Source organism: Colobus angolensis, unplaced genomic scaffold (genome assembly GCF_000951035.1).
Source record: "Colobus angolensis palliatus isolate OR3802 unplaced genomic scaffold, Cang.pa_1.0 Scaffold3, whole genome shotgun sequence".
Classification (NCBI taxonomy): domain Eukaryota; kingdom Metazoa; phylum Chordata; class Mammalia; order Primates; family Cercopithecidae; genus Colobus; species Colobus angolensis.
In genome coordinates this window covers 16,456,501-16,467,805 of record NW_012116265.1, presented here as the reverse complement: position 1 = coordinate 16,467,805, position 11,305 = coordinate 16,456,501, and the positions used below count along the sequence as shown (strand labels likewise).

Here is an 11,305-nt window from a genome sequence, read left to right as displayed (position 1 = left end):
TCCTGGCAGTCCCCGACGCCGCCAGCCGAACCTCGGCGGGCTGTGGGGCTCCAGGAGCCCGGCCCCTCAGCCGCCTGCAGGTCAGACATCTGCAGCCCGCGCTCGGAGCTCTCCTCTGCCAGCCGCGAGTGGCTCCGGAAACAGCCGAAGGCCGAGCGACCGCGGGGCACAGCCGAGCGCAGCCTGCAGGCCGGAAGAAGCGGTGCGGCGGCCGCTTGAAAACCTAGCTGAGCCAGGGGCGGCCGCAGTAGCTCCGGCCCGCGGAGGCTGGCGATGCGGCCACAGGGAAGGTTACCGCGTGCCGATTTTTAATGTCAGGACTTGAAAGAACAAACAAAACCCGGGGAAGAGTCAGGAATACACTGCCGGAAATCGTGGTATCCATAGAGACGCTATCGGAAGTTGGGGTTGCTAGGAAGCCGCGGCGCCTCCGCTGAGCTGCAAATGGCTGAAGTCCCGGAGGATTACGATTCCGGCCCAGATGAAGATGGAGAGCCGGAGTCTGAGAGGCCTGAACTGCCTGAACTTCATAAATCATATGAAAATGCCGAACGAGACACCATGGCAGAGGCAGACTCGAAGCTACCAGCAGAGATTTATCACGAGCCACAGCCAGAGACCGAGGAAGAGGACTTCAGAGAGGGAGAGCCAAGGAGTGCTAAGAACGTGCAGCTGAAACCTGGCGGGACGTCCCTGGAAGGAATTGCCAAAGAGTCCAAGAGAGACGTACCAAGCGAAACTGAACCAGGGATTCCCCAAGAGGTAAAGTCGGAAAGAGAGATGGGAGAGTTTTTCAAAGATTTGGAGGCCCCTGTGGATGAAACGCATGAAGAGTCAGACCTGGAGTCACCAGAGGAGGCTAAACTAAATGTTACAGAGGATGTGTTCCTAGAGTTAGCTATGGAAACAGATCCAGTGCCACCAACGGAAACCATGTCTGAGGTTTCAGGGGCCACAGTCAGAGAGATAAATTTAGAATTACTAGAGGGGGGGACTGAACTGGGGTTTCCAGAGGAATCACTTAGAGTGCAACATGAAAAGACAGTTGTAGAGCCTCCAGAGCAGACCAAACCAGATTTTCCAAGTGAGAAACCAGGAGAATCACTTGAAGAGACAGATCTTCAGCCACCAAAGATGACCAAACCAGAGATTCCGGAGGAGACACAAAGAGAGTCAACTGAGAAGAAAAGGACAGAGCCACCTGAGCAAGCTAGACCAGAATTTCCAGAGAAGGAACCAAGAAAGTCTAGTGAGGAGGCAGGTCTAGAGCCTCCAGAAGAGACTCAACCAGAGGTTGCAGAGGAGATGCAAAGAAAGGCAACTGAGGAGAAAGGGACAGAACTACCTGAGCGGACTAACCCAGACCTTCCAGACCACAAGTCAAGAAAGTCTACTGATGAGAACGTCCCTGAGCCACTAGAAGAGATCAAATTAGAGTTTCCCGAGGAAGAATCAAGAAAACCAAATGAGGAAACAATTCTAGAACAATCAGAAATGATGAAACCAGAAAGTCCAGAAGAGATAAGAAAATCAAATGAGGAAAAAAATCCACAACCACCAGAGGAGACTGGTCTAGTGCTACCACAGGAGATCAACCCACAAGTTGAAGAGAAAACACAAACAAAGCCAACTGAGGAGGAAAATCTAGAGTTACCAGATGAAACCAAACCAAGAGAGACACATTTAGAATTTTCCAAGGAAGACAGGCCAGAACCAATCAAGTCTAAGTATTCTGTAGGAAAGGATGAGCTAGAGCTCCGTGAGCCTAAAAGAGGAAAGTGGTCACTAAGTGACGAATTTAAAAAAGAATACTACGCATTAGGATCTATCAGAGAAAGTGAAGAATCCATTGGTACACATTACAAGTTTTCACAACCACTCCAAAAGTCGCTTGATGTCAGTGAAGTATGCTCATACTCAGATCCCTCAGAGTCTCTGACAGAATTAAGCGAGTTCGTTCATGAAAAGGAAGTTGTAGATTTGTCCCAAGACTTGAAGGAACTGGTCTCTGAAGATGATGAAACCCAGTCAAAACAAGGGACTGAGTTACAATTTGAGCATCTTAATTGGGATCCAGAGAAAGTTGCAGAGTGGATTAGCCAGCTAGGCTTCCCTCAATACAAGGTATACAAAAATAAGATTTTTTGAAATCACATGCTTTCATCTGTCTACCTCTTATTCCTTCTAACCTGGCTTGAGCTCTTACCTCTTTACCGGAAGGAGTATCAAAAAGTCCTGGACTGTGGTAGAGGTAACTTGGATTTTAATTTTGGCCTTGCCACTGATGTATATTTGTATTTTGGGAGAGGAAGGGAGGGTCACATCTGTTTGTTTTTCCTCTTCCAGTGATTACACTTCTCTGCAATCCTTGAATAAAAGACCGAGAAGAGTATATAGACCTTCTTTCTTTCTTTCTTTTTTTTTTTTTTGAGACAGAGTCTTACTCTGTCGCCGACGCTGGAGTGCAGTGGTGCGATCTCGGCTTACTGCAAGCTCCACCTCCCCTGGGTTCATGCCATTCTCCTGCTCAGTACCTCCTGAGTAGCTGGGACTACAGGCACCCGCCACCACGCCCGGCTAATTTTTTGTATTTTTAGTAGAGACGGGGTTTCACTGTGTTAGCCTGGATGGTCTCGATCTCCTGACCTCATGATCCACCAGCCTCAGCCTCCCCAAGTGCTGGGATTACAGGCGTGGGCCACCGTGCCCCGCCTTAGACCTCCTTTCATGGAAAACTGTATTTTTTTTTTTTTTTTTTGAGGCGGAGTCTTGCTCTGTCACCCGGGCTGGAGTGCGGTGGCGGGATCTCAGCTCACTGCAAGCTCCGCCTCCCGGGTTTACGCCGTTCTCCTGCCTCAGCCTCCGGAGTAGCTGGGACTACAGGCGCCCGCCACCTCGCCCGGCTAGTTTTTTGTATTTTTAGTAGAGACAGGGTTTCACCGTGTTAGCCAGGATGGTCTGGATCTCCTGACCTCGTGATCCGCCCGTCTCGGCCTCCCAAAGTGCTGGGATTACAGGCTTGAGCCACCGTGCCTGGCCGGAAAACTGTATTTTTAAGTAGATTTTGTTCAAGGTAGGCTTTTTGGTACTTTATCAAGTTGTTTTAATGGCAGCTCCCTTTCTTTGAATTTGTGCTATTACTCTAAAGTGTCGGCCCCAAATAATGTCACATGTATCACAAGCACAGAAGTGTATTAATTCAAGTTAGCCAGTTAACCAAAAATAGTTTTAATAAAAAGACAGTGTAAACCTCTTATTTCACTGATGCCAACTAGGTTTAAGGCTACCACAAAACAATACAAGATCTGAAACCTTTTGTACCTACTATACTTACAAATGTAATTGAGACATGAAGAAGCACTGGTTGTACCATGCCAAAAGAAAGGTTAAAGAGCAGTGTAAAATTTAATAAAGAGCTTACATGGACAAATTGTGCCATTATTAGGATAGAAAATAAATTTAAGCTATTCAGGAGGCTCGGGCAGGAGGACTGCTTGAGCCCAGGACTTCTGCACTCCAGCCTGGATGACAGAGCAAGAAGACCCTGTCTCTAAAAAAAGAAAAGAAAAAATATTTTTGTCTCAGGATAGAACAAACATGATTTCTTCCCTTCCTCCCCCTTCCCCGCCTTTCTTCCTTCTATTTGCAGTGCATTTTTTTAAGTGATGTCCTTGTATTGACAGGAGTGTTTTATCACAAACTTCATCAGTGGCCGAAAACTCATTCACGTCAACTGCTCAAACCTCCCTCAGATAGGGATAACAAACTTTGAAGACATGAAGGTGAGTTGTGTCCAAAGTTTCCCTACAGAGCACTGTAACAGTGCCACCATCTGTCTCAAACCAACCTTTTTTGCCTCCAGCCTGGCCTCCCATTTCTGTCAGTGGTGTCATCATAATTCCAGTCCCTTAGGTTCACAGCGGTTGCCTCCTCTTTGATCCCCATAAATATTCCAAGAACTGTCCATTGCTCCTATGGTACTTAGACCATCTGGCTTTCTTCTTTCCTACTTTTCAAACCTTATGGCCTCATGCCTAGAACACCGCAGTGGCCTCCTGCTTTTAGCCTTTCTCCGTGGGCCCTTTGGATTCAAGGGCCCTGCTTTTATGCTCTCACTTTCCACCTACTTATGTACTATTCAGAAACCTTCTTTGGATCCCTTCTGCTTACCAAGATAGTCTCAGCTCCCTAGTTTAGAATTTAAGGCCCTCCACAAGTTCTTTCCCCTACCACTCCTCCACATGAATTTTGTGCTCCAGCCTACCACCAGGTCTAACTCACACCTTCGCAAACCTGCCTGATGCATTCTTCTCTCTATGTCTTTGCTCAGTTCCCCCATCCTCTGTATTACTAATATGAATCTTAATCATCCTTTAAGACCAATTCCTCATTTGCATCTCCCCAAGAAGTCTTTTGTAATATTCCCAGCCCACAGTAGCCCCCATCCCGAGTTCTCATGACATTTCGTGTCTCTGACACCCATTTGGCACTTATATAACACCATATGTATTTTGCCTGCTTTGCTGCCTAACTTTGAAACAAGCTACATTAACCACTCTGAGCCTCAGTTTTCTAAAATCTCCAGCACCAACAGTTCATGATTATACTCCTTCGCATAACAGTACCCTCCATTTGTAGTGCTTTGCAATTTACAAAGCATCCCAAACAATCTCACGGGTAACTTCTCCTTTAGCACCCCACCCCAATAACCCTCCAAGAATGAACAGTTCTTGGCATAACCATGGTTTTTCTCAGCACACCCATGCCTCGAAATGCTCCACCTCAGTGGTTTCCAAACTTGGGTCATCTTCAGAATCAAATGAGATTTTTTTGAAAAAGATACATTCCTAGCCTTCATCCTGCAGAAATTTGGATCCATTAGGGCTGGGTAGGCTCTGGAATCTCTTCCCTAGATGACTCTTCAACTGGCTTTATAACCTTGTAATTCCATAAGTCATATGGTTTGGAAATAAGAAAACTACACTTGTGAATACCCGAGTCCTTTTAGTAGCAACAAGATATAAGGAAGCTTTTTAAATTATTAAACATATAGTCCTAACTGAGCGTTTACTTTCTTGAATTCTGCTAATAGCTATCCTTTGCTGAGAGCTTACTGTGGCCTCTTATATGTATTATTTCACTAATTCTCATTTTATAGAAGAGAAAACTGGGGCCCTGAAAGGTGAAACAAGCTATTCAGATAATGCGATTTTTCTGTTTTGTTTTGTTTTGGTTTTATTTTTTTTTGAGACAGGGTCTCGCTGTGTCACCCAGGCTGGAGTGCAGTGGTGTGACCTTGGCTCACTTCAACCTCCACCTCCTGAGTTTAAGCGATTCTCCTGCCTCAGCCTCCCAAGTAGCTGGGACTATAGGTGTGCACCACCATGCCCAGCTAATTTTTTTTCTTTTTTTTTTTTGAGACGGATTCTCGCTCTGTTGCCCTGTTGCCCAGGCTGGAGTGCAGTGGCACGATCTCAGCTTATTGCAACCTCTGCCTCCCAGGTTCAAGCGATTTTCCTGCCTCAGCCTCCCGAGTAGCTGGGACTACAGGTGCGTGCCACCATGCCTGGCTAATTTTTTGTGTTTTTAATAGAGATGGGGTATCACCATGTTAGCCAGGATGGTCTTGATCTCTTGACCTCGTGATCTGCCTGCCTTGGCCTCTCAAAGTGCTGGGATGAGCCACTGTGCCTGGCTTAATTTTTGTATTTTTAATAGAGACAGGGTTTCATGATATTGGCCAGGCTGGTCTCAAACTCCTGACCTTAAGTGATCTGCCGGCCTTGGCCTCCCAAAAGTGCTGGGATTACAGGTGTGAGCCACTACGCCTGACTTATATTCAGATAATAAGTTTAAGAGCCAGGATTTAAGTCCATCTTGTGTGACTTCCCAATCCATGTTCTATTTAAACCCTACACTGTGTTGCCTCTCCAAGTGCACATTTTTGTTACCATAAACTTCCATGTACTATAAACATTATGATGTGGAAATGATCATTTATTTATTTATTTTTGAGACAGTCTTGCTCTATCACCCAGGCTGGAGTGCAGTGGCTCGATTTCAGCTCATGGCAACCTCCGCCTCCCAGGTTCAAATAATCCTCCTGCCTCAGCCTCCCAAGTAGCTGAGATTACAGGCACGTGCCACCATGTCTGGCTAATTTTTGTATTTTTAGTGGAGATAGGGTTTCACCATGTTGGCCATGCTGGTCTTGACCTCCTGACCTCAGGTGATCCACCCACCTAGGCCTCCCAAAGTGCTGGGATTATAGGCATGAGCCACCATGCCTGGCCTGGATCATTTATTATATATTTGTATTTCCAACCATGCCCTCACTTAACTACCAACTACTGCCAGATAAATATTGTGTTCTTTTTATGTTCAAAGATGATACAGCTGTGCTTATGAACTCTAATTTCTACTTAAGGTATAATGAATTTTCTAGATAAAAATAAGGAACAGGCTGCTCTGCCTATGGAGCAGCCATAGTCCTTGACTTTCTTAATAAACTTGCTTTTGCTTAAAAGTAATAATAAGAAACAGAATTAGCAAAATAGTAACCTGTCAAATTCCTGGAACATTTAAGTACCAAGAATTTCAGCTTTTTATCATGAGAAGGCATTTTTAAGAGTCAGACAATTCATTCAGCTTCCTTGGCTTTCTAATTCCAAAAGTACAATATCAACATGCAATAATAAAAATTCTAATTATGCTTTTTCTTATCTTGCAAGACAGGAGAGGTTTTAAAAATCTTCTGAAATCCTCAAGAGTAAATGATGAACCCAGTGGTCTGTCCTTATATCTAAGAAATTTGAATAAGCCAACTTTGAGATACTTATTATCACAGTCACCTCAGACAAATATGGCCTTCCCTTGAGGTCACTAGAGTAACATAAAGACCAAGACATTCAAAGTATGTTAGATAAGCTTTGCTTGACACTTAGACCCATATGAAAAAGCTGATTATGGCCGGACCTGGTGGCCCACGCCTGTAATCCCAGCACTTTGGGAGGCCAAGGCAGGTGGATCACCCGAGGTCAGAAGTTCGCCTGGCCAACATGGCGAAACTTCTTCTCTACTCAAAATACAAAATACAAAAATTAGCTAGGCATGTTGCGTGCCTGTAGTCCTAGCTACTCAGGAGGCTGAGGCAGGAGAATAGCTTGAACCCGGGAGGCGGAGGTTATAGTGAGCTGAGATCGTGCTCTCCATGAACTGCATTCCAGCCTGGGTGACAGCGAGACTCAATCTCAAAAACAAACAAACAAACAAACAAAAAACTGATTATGCTCTAAGACATGTAACTTCTAGGAGGTCATACATGAACTCAAGTATGCTGTAGCTATCTTCCTTACTGATATAGAAAGCTTTTAAAATGTCTCCGTTGTACTTATAGCACCTAGTACACCCACAATTTATCCCATAACAACAGTTAAATAGTATAGTTATCTTTTTCATGCTGACTCTCCCATATCATCATTTATGGACTTTTGGGAGAATAGAAGGAAGGAAGAAAAAGCAGATTGCTTGAGAGTATGGAATTCTGGACATGCTGCTAAGAATTTGAACAACATTGCCACTGTGCACTTCCTATACAAGCCTTGCAGCTAATTTATGGCCATTTTCTGTTACCTTCAAAGCCCGCATTTACTTCCTTAATTTTTGAATTACTCATGCTTCACCTGCAGAAATAACTTACTTGTCCCTTTGTCCTTAGTGCAACATATTAAGATGACCAGAGAAGAGCAAAATATGTGTGTGAGACTGGTGAGGACTGCAGGAGAAAAGAAGCACTAATTCTCCTTTCCCCGCCAGACAAGGAAGCGCTTGAATCCACTGTCCTGTCTTTCCCATTCGTAGTGATACCTTTAGCTTGGTAAAAGGAGAGAGAAAGTCAATCTCAGTTATTCTAAGGACAAGCTAGACAAGCTAGCATTACACTTGCTTCATTTTTCTCTTAGAAAATAATTCTTAAAATATTTTAACTATTCACTGTATCAGATGAACAAAAAAATTTTGTGATAAATATCTGAAGAACCTTGATGAGTTACTTATTCCTGTTGTATGCATGATTTTATAGTATAAGGTATAGCCTTATATGCTTTACAATATCTCAACAGTTTTACTACACTTGCATTGTTGCAAACTATTTAAATAGCACAGATTCATAACAACCAGTCAGCAGTTGAGTATAATTAGACAAAAATTTTTTCTTTTTAAAAATCCTTTTAATTTTCAAATAATTTCAGTGTTACAGAAGAGTTACAAAGATAGTACAGAGAATTCTGGTTTTTTTTTTTTTTTTTGAGACAGAGTCTCGCACTGTTGCCCAGGCTGGAGTGCAATGGCATGATCTTGGCTCACCACAACCTCCACCTCCCAGGTTCAAGCGATTCTCCTGCCTCAGCCTCCCTAGTAGCTGGGATTACAGGTGCCTGCCACCATGCCTGGCTAATTTTTTGTATTTTTAATGGAGACATTAAACACTATGTTGGCTAGGCTGGTCTTGAACTCCTGACATCGTGATCCACCCACCTTGGCCTCCCAAAGTGCTGGGATTACAGGCGTGAGCCACCACACCCAGCTGAATTCTGGTATACTCTTAACCCAGTTTCCTCTATGTTAACATCTTAGTTAACAATAGTACATTTATCAAAGCTAATAAATTAATATCAGTATTATTAGTATTATTAAACTATAGACGTTATTCAGGTTTCTGCAGATTTCCCACTGATAAATGGTTTTTTTTTCCAGTATCTAATCCAGGATTTGCACTTAGCTGTCATATTTCCTGGGTCTCCTCCAAAAGGTAGCAGTTTTTTTATTTTTGACTTTCATGATCTTGACACTTTTCTTGAAGAGTAGTAATCAAGTATTTTGTAAATTTCCCTCAATTTTACCTTGTCTCATCTTTCCTATTATTAGACTGAAGTTATGGATTTGGGGGAAACCAGTCACAGAGGTGATGAGCCCCTCCCATCTCATCATATCAGGAGGTACATGATAGCAACATGATTTACTGCTAGAAACATTACCCTCATCACTTGGTTAAGGTGCTGTCTGTCAGGTTTCCTCATTATAAAGTTACTGTGTTTCCCTTTACAAATTCTGCTCATTTTTTTTGAGATGGAGTCTCACTCTGTCACCCAGGCTGGAGTACAATGGCGCGATCTTGGCTCACTGCAACCTCCGCCTCCCAAGTTCAAGCAATTCTGCCTCGGCCTCCCGAGTAGCTGTGATTACAGGCGCCCACCACTGCACTTGGCCAATTTTTTTGTATTTTTAGTAGAGACAGGGTTTCGCCATGTTGGCCAGGCTGGTTTCAAACTCCTGACCTCAGGTGATCCGCCCGCCTTGGCCTCCCAAAGTGTTGGGATTATACCCCCTTGCCTGTTTATAACTACTTTTTCTGACATTGAGAAACTTGGCTCTCCTTATACGTAAATATATTTCCCTGTGAAAAACAGATTTACCAAATAGAGTTCAGTGTTTGTGTACAACTGTTTCTGTCTTTAGCCTTACAGTATCTAGACAGAGCACTGTTTTCTTTTTTTTTCTTTTTTTTTTTTTTGCGGAGTCTCGCTCTGTCGCCCGGACGGACTGGAGTGCAGTGGCCGGATCTCAGCTCACTGCAAGCTCCGCCTCCCGGGTTTAACGCCATTTTCCTGCCTCAGCCTCCGGAGTAGCTGGGACTACAGGCGCCCGCCACCTCGCCCGGCTAGTTTTTGTATTTTTAGTAGAGACGGGGTTTCACCGTGTTAGCCAGGATGGTCTCGATCTCCTGACCTCGTGATCCGCCCATCTCGGCCTCCCAAAGTGCTGGGATTACAGGCTTGAGCCACCGCGCCCGGCTGTTTTCTTAAAGTTACAGGTCAGCTCCTTTCCTCCCCACCCCCTTCAGTGAGATTATGTCTTACTCTATAATACAGTCAGATTCATTTGTCCACAGCCTTTACTCCATCCCAACATCCTGGATTTTTTTTTTTTTTTTTTTTAGGCAATGTCTTGCTCTGTCACCTAGGATGGCATGCAGTGGTGCAATCTCAGCTCAGTGCAACCTCCACCTCCTGGGCTCAAATAATCCTCCCACTTCAGCCTCCCAGGTAGCTGGGACTACAGCCACATGCCACCACACCCGTCTAACTTTTTGTACTTTTTTGAGGGGGTAGAGATGGGGTTTTGCCATGTTGCCCAGGCTGGTCTTAAACTCCTGCGCTCAAGCAGTCCATCTGCTTTGGCCTCTCAAAGTGCTGGGATTACAGGCATGAGCCACTGTACCCATCCTCACTTCTTGGCTTTTTAAAAGTTTGCATGCAGTAAAACTATTATTTGTTGTGTGTAGTTCTGTGGGTTTTGACAAATGCATGCAGTCATGTATCCACCACCAAAGAACCATACAGAACAATTCTGTTACTCTAGAATTTCCCTCTGTGGTCAGCCCATCTCTTTACCCTAATCCCCAATATGTTTTGGATGTCACATAAGTGGAATCAAATAATGCATGTTCTTTGGGTCTGGTTTCCTTCCCTTAGCAAAATACGTTTAAGATTAATCCATGTTGTTAAATGAATCAACAAGCAGATTTTAAGGAGACTATACATCTGCTTTAATAGTGCTGGTATAGGCTGGCTGCAGTGGCTCGGACTTGTAATCTTAGCTACTCCAGAGGCTGAGGTGGGAGGAATGCCTGAGCCCAGGAGTTTGAGGCTGCAGTGCGCTATGGTCATACCACTGCACTCCAGCCTGGGCAACAGAGGGAGACCTCATCTCTGAAATAATAATAATAATAATAATAGTGGTATAGATGATTCATATTTTAAACCACAACAATTATGTCTTTGTCCTTAGGTTTAGATCATATAAATTATAGGTTCCAATTATACAAATATGCATAGTTACATACTATGAGGTAATAAACAATACACAATAAATTGGTGATGAAGCAAAACCATCAGTAGCTTACAAATAAAAGAACAGCAGCCTTTGAAAACAATGATCAACATAAGTTACAGTGATAATATAGTAGTAATAATCTTCTTGAAAACTGCAGGCATTGCAAGTAACTGGTTGAGGCCATGTGAAGTAGGTGTTCTACCATGATGCCACGCACTGAGTATAAGCTACCACCTTAGAATGTAGAATTACGGGCCGGGCACGGTGGCTCACGCCTGTAATTCCAGCACTTTGGGAGGCCAAGGCGGGCAGATCACAAGGTCAGGAGATCGAGACCACCCTGGCGAACATGTTGAAACCCCGTATCTACTAAAAATACAAAAAGAAAATATTAGCCGGGCGCGGTGGCAGG

The 11,305-nt window shown here is 44.0% G+C and overlaps 1 protein-coding gene across 1 annotated transcript in view; it reads left to right on the top strand.

Moving 5' to 3' along the window:
- Positions 1–174: 174 nt before the first annotated feature.
- The window catches only part of SAMD15 (sterile alpha motif domain containing 15), a 15,165-nt gene continuing 4,034 nt past the window's right edge, over positions 175–11,305 (top strand). The window contains exons 1-2 of the mRNA XM_011949496.1: positions 175–2,124; positions 3,684–3,782. Coding sequence (XP_011804886.1) covers positions 445–2,124; positions 3,684–3,782 — 1,779 coding nt within the window. The 5' untranslated portion in view covers positions 175–444. The remainder of the gene's footprint in view (positions 2,125–3,683; positions 3,783–11,305) is intronic.